Raw genomic sequence first — 21,146 nt, forward strand, 5'->3', positions numbered from 1 at the left:
AACTAAAATAAACAGATATATTGATAGTTGCAGTTAATTGTGTTTGAATTCTAGCCTGATTAGAAAAAAGATCGTGAGTACTCCTGACTCTGGATATGTTTAAAGAATGTTAAAAAATGCTAAGAAGCCCATAAAATTTGCTTGGATTTTGCAAACAGATGGCAGATCAACTTTTAAGTCTGCTTTCTCTGATGTATTTAGTAATGAACCTCATGTGTCTTAGTGTTGGAGGGAGATCTGATATGATTCAGTCTTTGAGTTCAGTACTTACTTATCTGGCTTAAAAATACTATTGTATAGCGTGTTCATAACTGTAAGAAAATTGGTAGAATATTTCTTCAGATCATTCCTTGACTTTCAATTCTGATATTTTTGTAGCTGTACATAAACAGTTATTTACAATTAGTAGTGTAATAGTCATAATACTGAGAAAGAACAACCATTCTTTCAATTATGTGCCACAGAGATGCTTGTATAGTCCTCCTTGAATTCTATACTTAGCAGTGGGAGAATACACCAGTTATTTTTATTCTGATTCTGTTAGCCCTTCAGCTAAATTTCAGCTTAACTCCATTGAATCACTTTCTTGCCAAGGCAGAAGCAGAGTTGATAGGAGATTTGAGAGCGAAGGAGTGATACTGGTGCATTGAAAATTCTGTCTGTATAAAACACATTTGAGAGTTATCTCTACCTGTGTAAACCACTCATTACTAGGGATAACTTGTGTGTTTTGCAATGAAGTTGAATATAATAGATTCTAATAATTTGTTGAATGCTATTAATAATTACTTTACAATTTTTAGGTCATTACCAATCAGAGCTCATTTCCAGCAGCTGCTGAGCAAACAGTCACAACTGCCTTAAAGGTAATTGAATGTCCATATGCTGCAGGGATAGGGGTGAGCTTTGCTTTGTTTTTACATTTAAAATGGGCACTTACTTCCCACATATTATTTTGTGTCAGTATATTTAGTAACAGGTGTACAAATATTCTGACATTTCTAATTTGTTGTATCTGCAACTACATATGTGTTGCATGTGCCAAATCACTGCTTGAGCACTGTTTGTATTCAGAATATTCTCGTAACGGCCAGAACACAGATGTCATCTTGACTGTGAAAGGAAATGTTTCTCTCTGCAGCATTCACACAGCAATTGCTGGGTCCTTCATCACCTCCTTCCTCCCCCTGACAGATATGTCAAATTATGATTTTTATGCTACCTGGTGCCTTCCTGGAGGGGCGTGCGGGTGGCGGTGCAGCTTCTGTGGATGACAGCTCTCCACACCCGTCCTGCTGGCCACTGACCTGGGAGAGGTTGTGTGCAGGGGAATGAAGGGCAACTTGTGTCTGGGGAATTAACAGCTGAATCAAGTGTGTGCACCAAAATGGTATGCCAAATCAGGAATGCCAAGTTGTTGTGCACCTTTTTGAAGGAAGGCTTTACACAGAAGTAGCGAACAGCTTCATTTCTGCACTTTACTGGTAAAATCAGTTAAAGTGAAATGTCATCTTAGGCTTCGGTCCTTCTATCTAGCATTTTCTAATGCAGAATAATAAAGAGGACTGATAAAATTAACTGTTTCTCAAGGTATTTTTGAGGTGTCAAAATGCAAATGCTTCTAGTTTTGGTTTCCTTACTTGTGCCTTTTTCTTTTTCTATTTTAGGCAGTCCATGATCTAATGGGTAGTGCTGTTCAGCCGTTACTGAACTCAGTAGGAGATTCAGTGGAAGCTATTATCATCACTATGCACCAGGAAGATTTTTCTGGGTAACTAGAAATATCTCTTAAATTTACCATTGCTCTAGTAAGATATCCTGCATATGCTTAATAGATTGTTATTGCCACAATGTCCTTGAAGCAAGAGCACTTGTTTGTTGAGAGGAAGGTGATGCTTTATGGTCAGTGAACAGAGAAAGCAGAATTACACCTACCCATTGAAAGAAATTAATCAGATAACGCCTGTCTTCTTCCCCCCTCCCCGTTTTTTTTCATATCTTTTGAGTAAAATTCATTTTAAATAGAAAAAGAAAGGCAAGCAGAGGACATTTTTGTGCTTAAAAACTGCCTTTTGCTTTCAAAACATATTGTTGGTGGACAGTCTTGAGAACTGTCAATACTCCTGCTTCTCAAAGCAAATAGCCTCTGATGAAATAGTTAATTTTTATTTTCTTTATTTAAATCTCAAATTTAGTATGTTACGCTATTTTCCCATAGCATTTTCATTAAAATTTCCAGTATTCTTTATGTGTAAAGAATCTTGAGTCTTATCTATAGTTCAGACTTCCTTCTTGAATTTTGTTTTGGATGTCATGTCTGTTCTGGCATTGCTTATATCATCATTAGTTGTCCTGTTTTCTGTCTTGGAAATTCACTGAAAATAGTGTATTTTCAGAGGTGGTTTTAATTTTCCTTTTGACCTTTTTTTTTTTTTTTTTTTTTTACAATATTTTATTCTCACCATCTTTCTTCTGGCACCAGTAGCAAAATGCTCTCTAAGTGGATAAACTGTTTCCAGCCAAAGGCTGTGTTTTGTTAGATAGCCTGTACGTTCAGGTTCCTGAGTTTGGAAGAGCTCTTTTGCCTGACTGTGAGTCAAAGAAACAGAAAGAGGATTGATTTGTGTCCAGGGGCTTCTGTGCTGCTTCTGTGATAATGATTTTATAATCCTGGGTTTGGGGGAATCTAGGAAACTAATTCTACACAGATAACAGGTTTGGGATAGGCTAAACTGGTAACCCTGTGACACGTGTTTGTATTTTATGATCCATTATTAGAGTTTCAGATCAACAACTGGGACATTTAAATTTAGGGGCTGGATTTGGGATGATGGAAGCTCTGCAAGTTGAGTAGGAGTGGGGGGATTCCCTTTATCTCGTTAGGATGAGAATGGCTGATAAAGAGATATTTTTTAACTATGGTGTCAGAGAGAGCTATATGCTCCTTATGCTAAGTAGAAATGAGACTCTAATTCATGCCATCACTGCATGGGGTAGGAATAAAATTAAAAAGAATCCAATAGGTTTTGGCTGTGTTTTAAAGATGAATTTAGCTGCCCCTATTTCTTTTCTTTTTTTTTTTTTTTCCAGATCATTATCCGGCTCAGGAAAACCAGATGTCCCTTGTTCTCTCTACATGAAAGAGCTACAGGGTTTTATAGCCAGAGTCATGAGCGACTACTTCAGACATTTTGAGTGTTTTGACTTTGTCTTTGATAACACTGAAGCCATGGCTCAAAGAGCAATTGAACTTTTCATTCGCCATGCCAGTCTAATAAGGCCCCTCGGTGAAGGTGGAAAGATGAGGCTTGCAGCGGATTTTGCACAGGTACCCTCAGTACTGATTTCTGCTTTTTAGTGTTACTTCACTGATTTCACAGAAAAGTGTCAATACTTTTGCCCCTATCAAAGTATAAACAGGCAGTTGTAGAGATTGGTGCATTCCAGGTCTAAACATGCTCTCTGATACGATACTGGATCCTGATAAATGCATCCACCAAGTAATTGAAGATCCCCCATCACCGTAAGGCGCATTCAGGGAGATCTGACAGCTTCCTGTCAAGTGACTGTTGTGTTTAAATTCTTCTGCATCTTGACATTCTGTCCCACTTGGCTGACCTCTTCGGCACGTCCATCATTTGCCACCATTCATTTTCTTCATCCTTTCTCTCTCTTGGAATGGAATGGTGTGTCACTTTCTTAATCGCTCCATATATCACAGTGCCCACAGTGGTTAATAGCTAACTCAGCTGCTTTGCAGTGAAGGAGACAAGCTAAAGAAATACCAATATCCTGGGGAAGAAGAGCCCTATCAGAAACAGAAGGGCAGTTTTCTTGTGGAATTCTCTTCATGGTCTGGTGGACTTACCTGCCTCTCAGCTTTACCTAACTCCTACACTGGACTAAAACGCAAAAGAAATTGCCAGATTCATATCCACTCCCTGTCTGTGTTATCTACTATATTAAAATTTAATTAGTAACGCTGCGTGGTTAACTTGCCAGAGAATCAGGCATCCACTAGATTAAGCTGAGGGTGCTGGTTATTATTATCCAAATGGAAAAGGGAATTAGCACCAGCTGTCTGCATACTGAGTGCTGCTTTTGGCTGGTAGGTAAGTGAGGTAGGAGAGGAAGGCAGGGAGGGAAAAATTGCTGCCACCTCCACTCTTGCTTGTGGCTTCTTTGTATCATTTGCCTGTGAGTTACACGCTCCCGAGTAAAATTTTTTTATTCATTACTCAAAAGTAGCAAATCAGCCTTTAACCCGAGAAATTAAGGGGAAGTTCTCAATTGCTTTCAGTGAGAAGGTTCCATTGTCTTCTCTGTTTTGAAGACAATGGCATAAAATTGGAAGAAAAGAAGAGGACGCTTGACTTTTCGTGTGGAAGGAATAGAGATAATTTTTGTAATTTATGCTATTTATACTAATTTTAACTAAAGTAAGTCATATAAATTTGGGAAATATCTTCCCCTGGTTCTACAGTAAGAGCATCTGATCTAAGCAGCTGTTATAATCTAAAAATATTGCTTGTTTATCATTTTTTAAACACTGATTTTTCTCGTTCTGAGATAGGCTGCCTTTTAAGTGAAAAACAAAGGTATGTTTTCATCTGAATGCAGACAAATTTGCATGGTCTTCCCACTGTGCTGAGTATAACTCCTGGATGGACAACTGTGTAAAGATGGGATTTCTTTTGTACTATGGAATCAAAAAAAAAAAGGGTTTGAATTAATTCTTGTCTCCTGCCTTCAACTATTGCTTCATCTGGGGGCTGCTTTGTGTTTTCCTTATCTTCACGTTGCACCATATTCTTGGCTTGTTTAAAAATGGGCTTAAGACAAGAAATATGTCTGTGTCCAACCAGCCCCGTACAGCCAGCTCAGTGCTCACTCTGCACCCTTGAACCTCTCTGCACAGAGCTCCTCAGGGTGTGCCGGGCTGCACGGGGCTTGTAGTGTTCAGAATGGCCTGGGCACTGTATCCTGGTGCTTGGCATAGCAGAAAAAGGACTGGAACATTTTGCTTGTGGAAGCTGCCTTATATCCATGTTTTCTGTGATGCATGTGCTCCTCCCAAAAAAATGGTGGGTTTTGGGCACGGGCCCATGACCCCAGCTCCTGGTAGCCCCACAGGAAGGTTGTTGCTCTGACCCAGACAGGAGTTGTGGGCACACTTGCCTAAATGCAGCTGTAATGCTGGTCAGGACTAGGGGAGGTTGCTGCTGCTCTGGGCTGAGGAGAGCGGAGAGCGGGTATTTAGCTGGGCTGCTGGCTTGATGGGAAGTATAAATTTTTCCAAATGGCCATAAATGCTGTGTGTGCAGGGCTCTTGTCATTTCCAGAGGAACCCAGAGGGAAGGACCTGCCTGGAAAGGCATTGTGTGAAGGCCGTGGTTTGTTTATAAACTGTTTTAACTTTTATTCTGTCTTGTAGAGTTATTTTGAATTTTCTCTGCTCAAAAAGGGTTACATGTTCCTGCTCAGAACTGACTTTTTGAGATCTAAAACCCCTTTTGGTACTTGGGGTTGCTTGGAAACAAAAGACCTGGGCAGAAATCTGTCCAGAAGTTTCGGTTAATTTGAGGTTCTGTTATTAACATACATGCAGTAAGTCAAATAATCTTGGATTGCGTCAGATTTTGGGTATCTCATGTGCTTTTGCACATTTCTTTCAGGGCAATCAGAGTTACAGCTGCCTTATACTCAGCAGAATAGCTTTGGCTAAGAGTCAGATTTGAAAATTTTTGCACTGGAAATGTGTTTTACTGATAAATTGCCTCAAAATAACAGGTGTCTACACAGAAGGGAGAAAACAGATTTCAAGTTCTCTTCATTCAGAACTGGGCTTGGTGAGGTGCATAACAGCCAGTTTTCTTCAGGGAGCCTCAGCTACTTTGGAATTCCTGCTGTAGCTCTGTTGAATTCTGCCTTACCCCGTTTCAGTGTCAGTATTGCATTTGGCTGTCCTCTGCATTACAGAGTTTTGAGCAGTGAGACTAGGTGTGTGCTAGTGTGGCAGCTGTAAACACAGCTATGATAGGCTTGAAATATGCCTGAATATCATGAATATGGTTTCTTGTAAATGAGTGCTTAAGGGAACACGGGAGCGTTGCAAGCCCTGGGAAATGTGTGCAGCACCGCAAGGTTTTTATCGTGTACGGTGCTACGGTTCCTTGGGAGCCTCGTTTGAAATATTTCCAGTCGACAGGCTGAGTTCACCTCTTTACATGCTCTCAGTTTTTATGCAGGCTGTTGCACAAGATTTCTTTTCGGTTCACCCCTCTGTGTTCCTGAATCAGTTTGCTTTATTTGGTTTTGTATTGTTAAGGTGCCCAGAATTCAGTATTCACATAATTAATACCAAATTTCACTTTTTAATTCACTACTAGTCAGACTGAAACAAATGTTCTCCTGGAGGTAAGCAAGCCAGCAAGCCCTGATGGTTTTCAACATTTCTGTTTCTGGGGAGTACCAGTTCTTTCCCAGAGGACCTTCTAACTTGCTTGGTATTCAGAATTGTTACAGCACTTAGGCATACTCTGGGCTTGTGGCTTGTAGTTCAGGCCTTCCTAGAACCCAATGGAAGTGCTGGACAATGCAGCAAAGAATGAAGTATAAGCACAATCACTTGAGGAATTTATTTAGAAGAAGTGAGGAATCTACAGTAGTATTTGGCATGGAAATTAGTCGTCTGCTGCGCAGAGTTTGTAAGCTGATACAGGAAAATAGCTGTTTATTACTAGCAAATACAAATCACAACTGCATTGAAATAAAATAGTCTAGTAATTGCAAAGACAAATTAATCATTATGCTTCATGGCATGAAGGCATGACATGATTTCCCATCTATTTTGGAGCGACATATAAGGCAGGAGCCACTGTCTGTGCTAAGAACCCCGTCTCATGCCATGACTGATTATTTTCAGCCTTGTAGAGTGAACTATTTTTATTTATTGGTCTTTTTTGAGGTAATACTTTTCTGCTTATGCTTTCCAGTATTTCTTATCTAGGTGTGATTTACAGTTGGGGTTTTTTGGCATTGTTCAAGTACTGTGTTCAACCAGTTTTGGTGGGATATAGTTAACACTGCCACCAATTCTTCAAGCCTTTCTCAAAAAATTACTGCAAAATGTTTGGGGTTTATTGAATTTTCCTCGAAAAATGTTTTTGTGGTAGAATTTGACAATGTTAAGTTCTAGTGTAGAAGAAATGTTTCTATCTGCTGGTTAGCCTATGGTCAGAATGTGGTTTCCTGATTCAATGTGGCATTAAAAAGTATCAAGAATATTAGGCATTTGGGTTTTCAAAAATGTAAACAGAGTTGCTCATTTGATCAAACATGATGATAAAAGTATAAAAGTGCTTTTTCTCATTTTTCATAAAAAATTTCCTTTTTAGTTTCTTATAGAGAAGTGAAAGCAGCAGGATGCTGTAATCACAGTTGCAGTCATAAGGACAGAAACTACTAAACCTAAAATGCATTTAATGTTTAATGCTAATTATCTTCCTGGAAAGAGGGAATTACTTTCTGTTGTGTGTTATTTTAGAGGTGTTACAGCTGAAGGATTTACTTAAGCATCAACCGTTGTGGAATTGCTGCACTGGGGAGAAATCAAATTCCACTTCCCTTCAAGGCCAGCTTCTTTCATATAATAGTTCAAGGCTCTTCTGCTCCCTTGCTTGTTAAAGCATTCTGTTCTGTTGAATGGCTAGAAAAAAGCATTTTGAGTTAACATTTAAAAACTTGGAATTCATCTTGACCAGGAGGAAATGCAATTGCTAAAAATTTAATGTTAAGATTTTCCAGCTGAAAAAACAGCTGTTTAGTAATGAGAGATCTTGAAAATACCACAATAGGCTCTAAACAATAACTTCACTATGGAGTTTTTCAAAGCACTCTTCAATATATATGCATTATCTGTATCTAGACTGCGTATTAACTTCACCCTTGAGTTGCTGAACATAATCCAATTAGAGAAGCCAGGCATGTGATGTATTTTTTACAATATGGCCATCCAGTGAATAGTTCAACAGATAATTGACCACCTAGCCATGGGCTATGGCAAGGTCATGTGAAAAGAGAAGATAATATAGCCTTTTTGGGCTTAGAGAGCAAGAGCCATTGAGAGGAAGCATATGTTGGGCAGGAGTCTGCCACTGTGTTCTGCAAAGCATAGCAAAGTAACATGAATAGAAGAAATGGGTTTTGAACAAAGTTAGAAGAAATGAGTCTTTGGGCCTTCTTCTGTTCTATCTGCTGCTTCCTTTTGGCAAGTGTGTACATCTCCTACTGCTTCCCTTGGATCCTGTGTTAATGATTATCTCACGTCAAGCCTCTGCGGTTGCAAATTACTGCTTGGACACCCGATTTATCACTGAATCTAACCTGGATATCTGAATTTTCAAATTTGCAGTTCTGGAAGGGAAATTTGGAAAAGAAACAAAAAAATACTGCCTTACCCTTTTATATGTAAGTTCCACAGGTCATGGCTGTGTGAAAGGCCTTGCGCACATAATGCAAGTACTGGCTTGCCGACAGCCAAAACCATCACCCAACCTGTAAAAGCTCACCAACATGCTTTGGAAACTATAGCTGTGTATCATAGCAAGAGCTGCTACAGTACAAACATGTTGCATGAATCAACAGTTGATGCCATTTCAGGTGATGACAGGTAGCAAAACCCAGAAGTGAAGTACGCTCAATCCACCGCCCGATTCCAGCGCCTTAAAAACAGCAGCTGTTCCAGCCGAATGGTTCCTCCCCAGCACTTGCTGCCATCGCTGGCATGATGCTCAGCAGAGACACAAAACCCCGCTCCTCGGCCTGCAGAAATGAATGTAACAGCAGAAGGATGCTGTAGCATCTCACTGCGTCACTGGCTGAGACAAACACCTAAAATGAAAGCAAAGAAAACAATCTCAGTTATTATGTGTATTACACTTTTTATTGGAGGAATTGGGTTATAACACGTAGCAGACTAGTATTGTAAATTAAAGAAAGAGTTTCTGTGGTTTCTGTACATTTTTACCACATTAGTTTTCACTCATTCCCACTCTTCATGAGTCAATTTGAGATAGTATAGTATGTGGCAAAGCTTAAAAACAGTATTTTTCTTTGGCAACTAGTACTTCACGAATCAACCATCTGCTGCCATTAAATCTATTTAGTTCTAGCAGTGCTAATAATTTCCTAGAGTTAATAAAGGTTGAAGATGAAGTAATAGAATTTTCCAAGGTAAATTTTCTTCTTTAGTACTTAAGACTAAAAATTTATGGAAACAGCAAAGTATATTCAAGAGAACTCATTTAAATTTGTTTTAATAAGGAATTGGTTAAACTGTAGAAAGTTTCACTTAGACCTCATTGCTTCATATTATGTTTCAGAACTGAAACAATCTTTTAAAACTTATTAAGCAAAATTATATTTTTGCTGTGCTGCTGTTTCTTCCCCTCATGAGTACAGTTTGATCCACACATCTCTGTTTCCACAAGTCAGACTGGCAGTTTGTTGCCTGTTATCAGAGTCTTTAAGGAACCTAAAGGAATTATGTTCTCCCTGGTCCCTCACAGCTACAAGCCCAGAGCTCCCACCAGAGCTGGGACATCAGCTCCTGCAGGATATCAGTTACTTCCAGCTGCCCCCAGCCAATACTGATGCCTGAAAAGAAGCTCCGGAGAAATCAGAGTCTCACTCCCATTTGGTTTTCAGGGTCTGTAGGGTTCTTGTATCATGATGCAGCAAAGCATACTTAATTATCTCCTCCTTTTGGCTCCCTGATTATCTCCTCCCGATTCTGTGTGGCAGACCAGCCTCGTGGCTCCCATCTGTGCTCAGAAATGTCCTGGGGGACTTGGGGGAGCGACACACTTAACTTGTAAGCTTCATGGCAGTCTGGAGTTGGAGCACCTCCCTGCAGCAATCCCCAGGAAGAACCTGCCTTTCCTGGGTTTGTGCCCTCTGCCTCGCTCCCTTGGATTCAGCGCACGGCACAGCACCTGTTGGCTTCTCAGGCACAGGAATGTTGACTTCCCCCCTGCCTTGGGCACAGTCTGGTGGACAGCGTGCCTGCTCAGGAGCTGCAGAACTGGGTTGTATGTGCTCTGCAGCCCAAGGAATGGGTACCCCTTGCACCTGCAGGCTCTGAGGGGGATGGGTCAGGGTTCCCAGCTGGCTGTAGAAGAGAGGCCTGTTCATAGCCTGAAGATCTACGGACCAGGAGGGCAGCAGGCAGGAGGAAGCTGTGCTGTTACCCAGAGTGGAACATTATTTCTGCTTCCTGGATTTTTATTCACTTTCTGCTCCTGTGAGTTCCTACAGATTTCAAGTGTCCTGGAAGTGCTTGATGAGGGTCATGTGCTCCGAGGGCTCTGGGCTCAGGCAGTGGCTCTGTACAGCCCCTGGGATAGCTCTCTGGGACATTCCCCATTGCCTTCCAAAGGCACCAACCTCTCCAGGTCTGCAGAGGAAGCTGAGGTGCTCGGGTTTCCCAGCTTTGACTGACTGAATTTTGTGTAGGTGGATACTCCTACAACATGAACCACCTTGTGGACACAAGGTGTCTACCTTGTGGACAGGTGCATTACTCCGCAAGAGTGGCTGTTTCTCTCCAGTGAGTATGAAGAGAACCTGTAGATGTTGAGAAGTAGGTGAGATGACTCCCATCCTGTCACCTGCTTTTAGATATGGGTGTCTGAAATATATGGCCTTGATTTGCATTAATTGCTAATTTAATTTTTTGGGGGTATAGATGAACAATGGCATCACAGTTCACTACACTGTGTTTCTCGTTTATGCTGGAATCCCAAGATGCTCTTGGTGAAGCTGGCGGCCCAGCAAGCAGCTCTGAGGAAATTCGGCAGCTGGAAAGAATAATATAGTAATATTAAAGGCTTCACTGTAAATAGTGTCATATCACAAACACTTTGAAACTCGTTCAGCAATATTACTTAAATGGGAAACTCATTGTACGGTGGTTTTGATCTTGTTACTTATTTTAGCTGTCATCCTTTGAAACTTAGTTTAATTGTGCATTATGTGTAAATCAAAGACTGAATAGTCTTTCAAGTTGAGGTTTTTAAAAAACGTACGCGGAGCATAAAGCTTGATCCTTCACTTGCCTGACACTTAAGGAATGCAAAAAATAAAGACTTAATCCATATCTGTCTGAAAGTACCTGTCAGGTTTTTTGAGTGGGGTTGTTTTTATTGGTGTGCACATTAACTGAAATTTTGCTGTGTAATTGTTATGTTCAGTCTGGGATCCAGAAGGGAAGTTGTTCTTTCTCACTTCTGTGTCTTCACTGTTAATGAAGAGCCTGTGACAGAATTTAGATGTAAAAACCCAAGCAGAGCCTGGCTCTTGTTCAAAAGAGCAGGAGAACTCCAGTGCTTAAAAAACAGGAAGTGTTTTAAACTTGTTTGTTTTTAAAGATGGGTGCTGTAACTCAGAAACCGAACAATATGAAAATAAGTATGAAAATAATGCTGTTATTCTTTCCATATGATCCTGTGGTAATAGGTCCAAGCTGCCTTCTATTTAATCTGCGTAGGCTTTTTGTCCCAAAATTTGGGGCCTTCTTCAATTTCTTTCAAGAAGGAATCCTTTTAACCTTGTCCTTCACCAAAGGAAAGAGTGCCCAGCTGAAATGGGTCTGCAGTTTAACTGCTTTAGCACTGGTTTGTGGAGACCTGGCTAGAGTTGCTTTCTTCCCACAGCTGTGGTCAGATTTTTGGGGTATTGACATAAGTGCTTCAGCAGGAAACTCATCACCAGCAAAATATACTTGTTGCAAGAAACAAAGCTTCAGTCTCAGAAAGCTCGTGAGACTCTTTCTGTTCTCATCCAGAGACTGACACTGTCGTTTTTCATTAAATGCTTCCTGTGTTGCCAAGAATAAGGCAAAAGTCTTGGCTTGCACAACATAGTATTGAAAGGAAAAGAGCTCCTTGTCTTAATTCAACCACCAGGAAGAAGTCACTGACTTGGTCCGCAAGTTTGGATTACTGGTCAAAGGCAAGCTACTTCAGCACCAAGCTTTATGTTTGGGGAGAATCTAATTAAAATTGAAATGTTTGTTTTTGCAGATGGAGTTAGCAGTAGCACCGCTGTGTCGGCGAGTCTCTGACCTGGGAAAATCTTACAGACAGCTGAGGTCGTTCAGGTGAGTTGCAGTCGCAGTATGACTAAACTGCGTTTCTGAACTGATTTATTACCTCGTGTTAGTTCTGACTGAACTGAGAGCTTTTTTGGTAACACCCACCTGCAAATTAGAAATAGATTAAAGTTCTTTTTTCAATTTTATACAGAGTATAACTATGATTTAACAATCTTTGTCATGCAAATGTTGGCCAAATTGTACTTTTTTGTGTTGCTTTCAGTACATCTTCTGTATGACAGTGAGTTCTATAGTTACCTTAAATGTTTTCACTGAAATATAAAATTTATAGTCCTGTGTTGATTAATTACAACTGGCAACTGCTGTAAATTTTTGCAAACTGGACCTGTGTTGGAAACCTAAGATGCAGAGTAGTGGCAAAAAATTAGATGATTCAATTCTAACGCAATATTGCCACCACATAGAGGCATTTTTCTAATGCATAAGATAAGCTTTTTCTTCCTTTCACGAGTATATTGTTACATTTTTCCAGACCACTGCTGTTCCAGACCAGTGAGCATATTGCCAGTAGCCCAGCTCTGGGAGAGGTTATTCCATTCAGCATTATTCTTCAGTTCTTATTTACAAGAGCACCACCAGAGTTAAAATCACCCTTCCAGGTAATAGGATCAACCTGTCTTTCCTTTTCAGATGCCCTAAGGAGAAATGAGCATTGTAGTTTGCCCAAGCTGTTTTACTTAAAAATTATTTAAGTCCATATTTTATATGATTTGTGGGTGTTTTTATTGTGGCAAATGTGTTATGGCCATTGACTTAATATTTTTATTATTAACAGTAGGAATATGTTAACCTGATATTAAATATACTCTCAATTATTTACCGTTCTGTCAGCTCACAGAAGAAATTGCAGATCTTTTCCCAGACTGCAAATTGCCCAGATCCTACTCGTGTAAGATGCAGGAAATCTAGATAAAAACCCCTGTCAGAAATGGGCCATCAGCTGATGTAGGAGATCACTTCTGAGCTCCCAGATAATATACTGGGCTATTTCTGTTAATTGTCTCTGATTCCTTAACTCATTTTGCATCACTGCAGTATTAAGAGAGCCTCATGTGGCCTTCATTTATGTCATCTTTGATTCTGAAATTGGTGTATCTGTTTCCTTTTTCACATTTGTGTGTAATTGGTGTTTGTGTTTCTCTGTGTCAGAGGGCTGAGTGGTCCATTGCACGTTACTCCCAGTGGCTCGATGATCATCCATCTGAAAAAGACAGGCTCGCTCTCATACGGTAAGAATCATGCTTCTTTCTTCTCTGCATTTATGATGATGGAGGAGTAACTTATCTGCACACTAAGACTGGTCTTGAAAAGTAAAAAAATGTGCCTCAGGAGATGTATCATAAATACCATTACCCTCTTTCTACTCGTGGGATGAGTTGCAAAATGGCAGAATATGTAAACTGAACTTTCCCCTCCACCCTCCCATACCCAAGCCCTTCAGTGCTTTCATAAAGAGCACATACTCCTCTTGCAAAAGAAGGAAGCCAGGCACAATGAAGGTTTAAATTAATCCTGCGTTTTAGCAAAACTGCCTCCCTCTCTAACTATTGGAAAGTCAAGAGTGCAGCTGTCCTCTCTTCTGTATAAGGAAGGAGAAGCTTTGAAAGCTTAACCAGTGTAAATGTAGGTAGAAATCTAAAAATGGGAGACCCTTTACACCCCTGTAATGTTACTCTTCAGGAAATCAGCCCGTGATTCACAGGGAAGTGACAATTACATCAGATTTTTAAAATCTTGCTTTATAGCTAAATACTATTTTACATCTTAAAATGTTAGGGAAAGTTAGAAGAGTCTTGTTTTTAAAAACAAGCAGATTTTTGAAGTATGTTAGAGAGAACAGATGAGTTGTATGAATGTGAGCAGAACCAGCCTGGGGATCCTCAGGATTCAAGGCTCAGGTGATCATTTGGCTCCTAATGCCCTAAATTTTCCAGCCACCTTCTCAGTGACCTCAGCGTCACCCACTCCAGTGGGATGGGAAAGGCTGTCACACGTAGCTGCACCAGGCTCCATCTGGCCTGGGAGCCAGCTCTGTCCTTGAACTTTTGTGCGTGGATGTTGCCAGCTTTTGCTGAAGTGATAGAAGCTGACTTTTAAGTTCCAGCCAGCAATGGTTGTGCCTGAGAAAGTCAACCGTTAACTGTCCACACTTCTGAAGCAGCCAAGAGGAGTCTGCTATAAATATTTACTGTTCCTGAAGATGATAGCACCGTACAGTCCCATGCAGAGATTGGGCCAGTTAAGGAAATACTGGTTGATCACCAGTAGGTGTTTGTAGATTTATTTCTGAAATAATAGAATATAAACGGTGTCTCTTCATACGTGTTTTTTTTGAAAACCATACATGTTGTTAGTCTAGTTTGTCTCCAAAACTAGGTTTCCTTGAATCTCCAGCCATGACACCTTGAAATACAGGGGCATAGGTAATAGGTACAGGGCTGATAGAGCTGTATATGTAATTAGTTATGAATATTTTGATTGTAATTTCTGTCCTGATAGTACTGACAAAATTGGAAATGTTGAGTTTCAGATATATTGCAGAAAGCCAAAAATGCAAATCATTTGAGAACTGATGAGATTTTGTTCTCTTCAATCCTTTTTCACAAATTCGAAAATGCCATCCTTAAATTGCCGCAGATTTTTGTCTTTGCTTGCAATTAAATTTCATCCAGACTGATTCAGTTAATGGGTTTGCTGGTGGTCATGTTCAGACATTGATAAATTTCTGTGACCATGGAGGTATTAAGGGACAAACCTTGGGACAATGGTTTTAGGCAGAGACAGTGACATCCTTTAGACCGAGCAATGAATACTGGAATACTTAAGTTTTTCCTTTCAATCCTTTCATTGAATCCTTTTTTCATTTTGCACGAGATACCACTATTAAAATATTTTAACTTTGTAATATCAATAATGTGCTGCTACAAGGTTATCACTTGGCCAGGTTATATCACCTGAGCGTTTTGCAGTGAGGCCGTGGCTCCTTTGCTTTGCACTGTGGAGTGCTCAGACACTGCTTGGACATCTTTTGTCCCAGGGCATGGAGAGGGCAGCTCTGAAGACCTCCCTTCGCAAAGGCCTCCAGTGGCTCTTCCCTCTTCTTGCTGTGCCAGAGCTAGGCTGTTTGTCACTGCCCATGCTTGACTGCTGCTCCATCCATCTGCAGCTCAGCTCTTGCTGCCTCCACTCCTGCAGCTCAGTTGAGCCACGTGAATTAACTGCACTGGGTTTGTCCAGCAGACTCATCCCTAGGGTGTTTTAGTTGGCAGCTCCTGTAGCACTGCAGTCTGGGAGCAAGGATCTGGGGCTGGCCAGCACTGGGATGCAATGAGGGAAGGGATGGTTCTCCTCTGCAGACACCAGTCACCTCTGTAGGCACTGCTGTGTGCACTCTCCTTTTCACTGTCTCCTCTCATGCCTGTAAGGCATTTCTAAACAGGCCAGTTATCCGTATGTAAGACAGGCAGGCAAACGTCAGTATGGGTATGACCATATCTCACTCATATTTTCTTTAATACTCTGTTGGGAGACTTCTGAGCCTGTTCTTTGTGTGTCTCATATGAACCTAAATTGAACTACAGGAGTCTTGCTCTTTTATCAGCCACCCTTTTCAAGATTTTTCTGCCTGTAGTTCAGCTGTGCTAATTGAACTTCAGATGTTTGGGGCCTTCGGATTCCTGCACTGCACTACATCAAGATGTTATCTCATGTTTGCTGCAACCTTGCAAATGGTAATTTTCTGCAACTTCCCTTTGTAACAACTGTGCAATTACTCTAGGGACCTGCTGCTTAGATATTAATTTACTTGTGTTACCAGGATCCTTACAGCTTCCTATTAAAGCTAATTGGAGTGCTTCTTCCGCTCTGTGGGTCTTAAATGCTTCACTTGCAACATGGTGTGAATGGTATGAATTAGTACCATTCTGAGCGTTTTTGTGCGTTTCTTTCTGCTTGTACCCAGCACAAAGGGTGGGATTTACCTGGCCAGAGGAATATTTGCTAGACTCCCTTTATGGTCAGCAGAGAGAAACAGGCGCTGCTGGGGCTGATTCATCTCATCCTGAAGCAGGTACCTAAAATAGGTCAGTTGCATTGTGTCCTGAAAGCTCCATTTTCTCTGTTCAGTGAAGGGAGTGAGGGCTGGGACACAGGAGTTCTCTCTGGCAGCCAGATGCCCTGCAGACACTTAAAGTTAGGTGAGATGACCCTGCTGCAGGCATCCTACCTGAGCAGGGATTGTGTTGAAAGAAGTACTTCTCTAAGTGGCCAGGGCATTTTCTTCTTTTTAAATTAAGCTTGAAAATTCAATCTTTCTTCCATAAAAGAAACCCTATTAGACATGGCAGGATTTGAGCCAGCCTAAAGGATAGTTTATCCATTCAAGAGCCACTTTCTTACCTTTACCATTATAGTGTGGGTTAAGTCCCCTTACTGAAGCTCACCCTTGCTGGAGCAGAGTAGAAAGGCAGTCCCAGTGAAGGGTTCATTTTCATAATGAGCTGATGTCCTGGTCTGGAGAGTGGCTCTGACCACTAACCAGCCAGGGGCAGGGACAAGTGCCAGCTCGTGGGCCACCACGACAGCCCCATCTGTGCACTCGGTGCAGTCCCGGCGGGCGCAGCATCCCGACAGCTTCGCCACGAGCAGCAGAGCCGCGCTGGGTCAGTGCTCGGCTCACACCGAGCGAGAGCGGCCAGGCGGGCTGGCCGAGCCTGCTGGCGCCTCCGAGCGCCCCGGGCCAGCACCAGACCATTCATCAAAAACCCTCGGCGGCTCTGAGGCTTGTCTGTCAGCGCACGGTCCTTTGATCTCTTTATCATGCACTCTGGAGTAACCCGGAGATGCTCCCTGCCGGTCTGTTGTCCTACAGGTGATGCTGTTGGAGATTTTACTGTCCATTTTTACAGTAATTTTTATAACACTGGATTAAATAGACCTGGTGTCAGGCAGACGTGCTCTTACACAGCGTATTACCCGTTTTCTGCTCTGCCCTGAAGTTTGCAGAGCAAACGGACTTTTAACAAAGTATTAAAGAAAAGTCTGGCCCTGGTGTTCAGCTGCTCTGCTGATGGTTCAGGACAGGAATGCACAGGGTTACTACCCCTCTGCTGGGCAGGAAGATGATCCCTGCCTCCTCCAAAGCTCCCAGTATAAATCAGGCTCTATTTGACTGAGGCAGAGCCCAGGAGGGCAGCGTTAGTATTCACCATGCCATACAAAATTAATTAATGAAAGTAATTCTAAATTATATGCATTAAGACCCCTTAAGAGCCACAACACAAATCGTACTTTTTTCCCCCCTTTTAACTGTAGATATAAATCTTCATGGGTTGAAATAACATTTTAAAGAAGAACTATCTGGGTCTTATATAATCAGCTTGTCCTGATTTCCAAGAAAGCTCATGGTTTTGCTCATGCAAGTGAAGTAATTTAATAAGTGCTTTAAAATCCTTTTCCTTATGTGGGAGGGCATCTTAAACTTAGGTTGTTTTTTTTTTTCTTACTTCTTATGGCATTTTTAATGAAGCATTAATATATGCAGAACATCCCACCAACCCTCTTTCTGTGGCTCTTTTACAAACAATATTTGTAATGTATACCATAGCTTGTCTTTTAAAATAGAAACAGATTGCTGAACAGGTTTTATGTCCTTTATTAGACTGGAAGATGCTGAATTTAGGGCATTATTTAGTCTAATCCCTTCAAGAGTATGTTTTGTATATTACATAAACAGGGTTTCTTCCATCTTAAACATCGATAATAGAACTATAAATTACATCTTTTTATATGACAACAGCTGTGATCTCTTCTGTGCTGGAGACCTGATGATACTGCTTTCACCCATGGTGATGTTTATTTTTCCACAGCTACTCAGGCACTGGTGTTTTTACAGTGTCCTCTGCAGGAGTGAGCCTACCTTTTTAAAGACAAGATTTTAATGCTAAACTGATGCATCTGAATTGAATTCTGTACTGCCAGCATGTTTACAACAGCTTGTTTGAGCTAGGAGTGGTTAAGTTTACAAAAATTTCATTGTAAATTCTGCATTTCAAGTGTTAAAGCCTTTAAACTCATTTATCTCCCCCAATGAGGTACAGTCAGGTAGGCATTTCAACACCTCCGGTGATGTGTACTGTTCCAAGTTGCCCAGCTCAGCTGGCCCATCTTGCTTTGCCATAAGCAACTTCCTGCCCTTTCGATACTCCTCTGTGTTGCAGTCCCGAAATCCCACCCTTAAGACTTGGTAAGTGTCTTCAGAGAAACAAAACTCCCATCCCAAATGAACTTCTGGAATCATGTATACTCTTTTGACCATTGCTGTCTTCAGTTACCCCTCCCAGCCCATTCCTCCCTCTCACTCTGGAGCAACCTCACCATTATTCTCTGGACTCCAAACATCCTTTCACCCTGGATTTGTGATTTGTGCCATTTTATTACCTGGACATTTTGTTACCTGGACCTTTTGTTACCAGGATGTTGTTCCTAACAGGGTGGACAGGCTTCCTGGCCTTCCACCTTGGTGCCACTAACACAGGCAGCCAATGCAAAAGATTTTCCTGAGCTTGACAGTGGTTCCCTTGTCACCAGGAAGGGTGTGGAGCTTCAGGTGACTGCACTGCCTCTTCACTCCCAGCCTTCAGCAGCTGCAGCAGATTTTCATCCTCCCACTCAGTGTGAGGCCCTTCAGCTTTCCTACACCTGCCCATATGGGAGCAGGGAGCACCCTAGGCCAGTTCACTTTGCTGAAAACACTGTTCTTTCGGTGCTTCAGGTAAAGTTACTGATAGTGAATGGCTTTTTAACATTCAGCTTCAGAGTGTTTAAATGCTTTTATTGGACATGCAATTGTGGGACACAGGAAAATAGTGAATGCAATTAGAGTATTCAGAAAGCTTTTATTTTCCTTTTTTGGTGTAAATATGTACAAGGTCTGTTTTAGAAAAATGCCTGAGAACTGATGGAGCAGTAATTACTGGTTATTTTTTTGAGTGGGTAAGAGAATTAGTTAAAATGCTCCTGGGTAGGTCATATTGTTGAAGTTTGACTCTGTCAGCTCCCTTCTGCTGCACTTGCTCTTTTACTGTGGCTTTGCTTGCATTGTTTCACAGAGACAAAGACAACTTCTGTCAGCTCTTGGAGATGGATCTGGGCAGTTCTGAGGTCACCAAACAATTCCTTTGAGCTGATTTTTAAGTTGTAAGAGGACAGGGGCTACCACTGACGAACTTGGTTTTGCCAGTTAAATCAGATTCTTATGGGGCAGGAGAGAAGGAAAAAACACGTAAAAGGTGCTGGAAGGTGTGACAGTGGGACTCTAACGCTGGTGTTTGGCACTTAGCGTAGCCTAAATCTCATTGCATCTTGTTTGATCTGATGGGAATAACAGTCTGGCTAAGGATTATCAAGGGCTGACATTGAGTGGTTTTGGGTGCTGCTTTTAGGGTAAAGCTCCCTTTCATCCCTCTGGTTATCTCTGTAATCTTTTTCAAGGGCTTTTTCAAAGCAAGGAGATAAGTCAGAGAGGGATAGCAGTGTTACCATCTGGATAATGATGCCAACCCACAACTTCACCAAGAGGTGTCAGAGCTTTCTAAGTTAAGCAGGTCAATATGTTTTTTCTATTTTCAGCTTTTGATGACTCCAAAAAACTATTTGGGCCCAACAAACTTTAAGGAGTGTATAGAAAGGAAAAAACAGGGACCCTGGTGAGTGGAAGGGGAAAGATTTAGAAAGATGAATGCCAGTTACAGTAAGAAAACTGTCACAGGAGTTTCTCAACTGTTTTGTTAATACAAGGGACCATTCTTTGTAGCAACTAACTTAACATCTAACATGTTTACTGATAACTGCTGACCAGAGTACTTGATTGCTGACCTGAGTGGAAATGTGAAGCACCTCTGACTCTTCTGAAGCATCTCCCCTATTCATGATGGCATCCTTGAGCCTTCTTTGCCTCCATCTCCCACCAGCTGCTCAGTTTGCTCATCACTTTCGATTGCCACTAGAGGCCAGTTCATGTAAAAAGTATGCTTTCCTGATGTTCCATTCCCCCAGTCTACTTCTTCTCTTTAAATCTTGGGATTTAAAATGTACCTGCGGATGTGCATAATCTCTCTGCTGTTCGTCATGCTGATGGTCTTTGCTGACAGTGAGGTGAGCTGCACCCAAAGCACTTTGTGGATGCAGCAAGCAGTTCTTTAGTTGTTGCTTCTTTCCCTGTAGACCCTGTGCTGCTCCTCAGGGACCATTGGGAAGGAGCAGGCTGAAGGTTTGCAGGGAACTGACCAGGTGCAAAAAGCTTTATTTTGGCTAGATAAAAATAAATATTCTTTCCCTGCCTTTCTGGCTGCAACAAGGGATTGCTTCTCTCTTGCTGTTTGTTCATTTGCAAAAAATTCAGTGACTCCTCACAGTGAGTTGTTACCTGGTGTGGACCCCTCAGCAGTAGCTCACTAGTAAGTTATCAAAACTGTAGAGCAGCTCTCAAGTGCACTAAGGACAACAATAGGTACCGTTTCGGTGCTCAGTCACTTTATTCTTCTGCAGCTCTCATATCTCCAGAAATCCAGTCCATCCTCCTTTTGCATCCCTTCAGTCTCAGACCATATGCCCTGGGCTTTAGCCAAGAGCGACTCTGAAGCCCAGCTGCTGCCTGGGTATGTCAGGAGCTGTGGTGGGTGGTGGGCAGCTCCTTGTGCCTGTGCTTGTTTCATTTCCATCCCGTGCTTAGAAGAAAAGCTGCCTCGGGTTCTTTGGTTGCACAGTCGCTTCACTCTCTCCCTGTCAATCTCGATTAGCAGGGAATGCACGAGGGGACACCCAGCTCCTCCTGTTGTGCTCTGAGAGGCTGATGGATCAGTGCCTGGATTTGATGGGGAGGGGAAGTGCTGGCAGGAGTGGGTGCAGCCCCAGGACCGGCTCATGGGGCCGGGCTGTCATTGCTGTCACTGCTTCTCGGAACGCAAAGCTC

The 21,146-nt window shown here is 41.7% G+C and overlaps 1 protein-coding gene across 1 annotated transcript in view; it reads left to right on the forward strand.

Moving 5' to 3' along the window:
* Positions 1 to 21,146, forward strand: part of COG5 (component of oligomeric golgi complex 5) — a 178,947-nt gene that overhangs the window by 154,256 nt on the left and 3,545 nt on the right. Inside the window, exons 16-21 of the mRNA XM_027890119.1 lie at positions 804 to 866; positions 1,668 to 1,771; positions 3,091 to 3,328; positions 12,084 to 12,160; positions 12,648 to 12,774; positions 13,325 to 13,404. Of these exons, the coding sequence (XP_027745920.1) occupies positions 804 to 866; positions 1,668 to 1,771; positions 3,091 to 3,328; positions 12,084 to 12,160; positions 12,648 to 12,774; positions 13,325 to 13,404 (689 nt within the window). The remainder of the gene's footprint in view (positions 1 to 803; positions 867 to 1,667; positions 1,772 to 3,090; positions 3,329 to 12,083; positions 12,161 to 12,647; positions 12,775 to 13,324; positions 13,405 to 21,146) is intronic.

This window comes from Empidonax traillii, unplaced genomic scaffold, assembly GCF_003031625.1.
Source record: "Empidonax traillii isolate 1590-97213 ecotype Southwest subspecies unplaced genomic scaffold, ASM303162v1 scaffold277:size2070623, whole genome shotgun sequence".
Taxonomy (NCBI): Eukaryota; Metazoa; Chordata; class Aves; order Passeriformes; family Tyrannidae; genus Empidonax; species Empidonax traillii.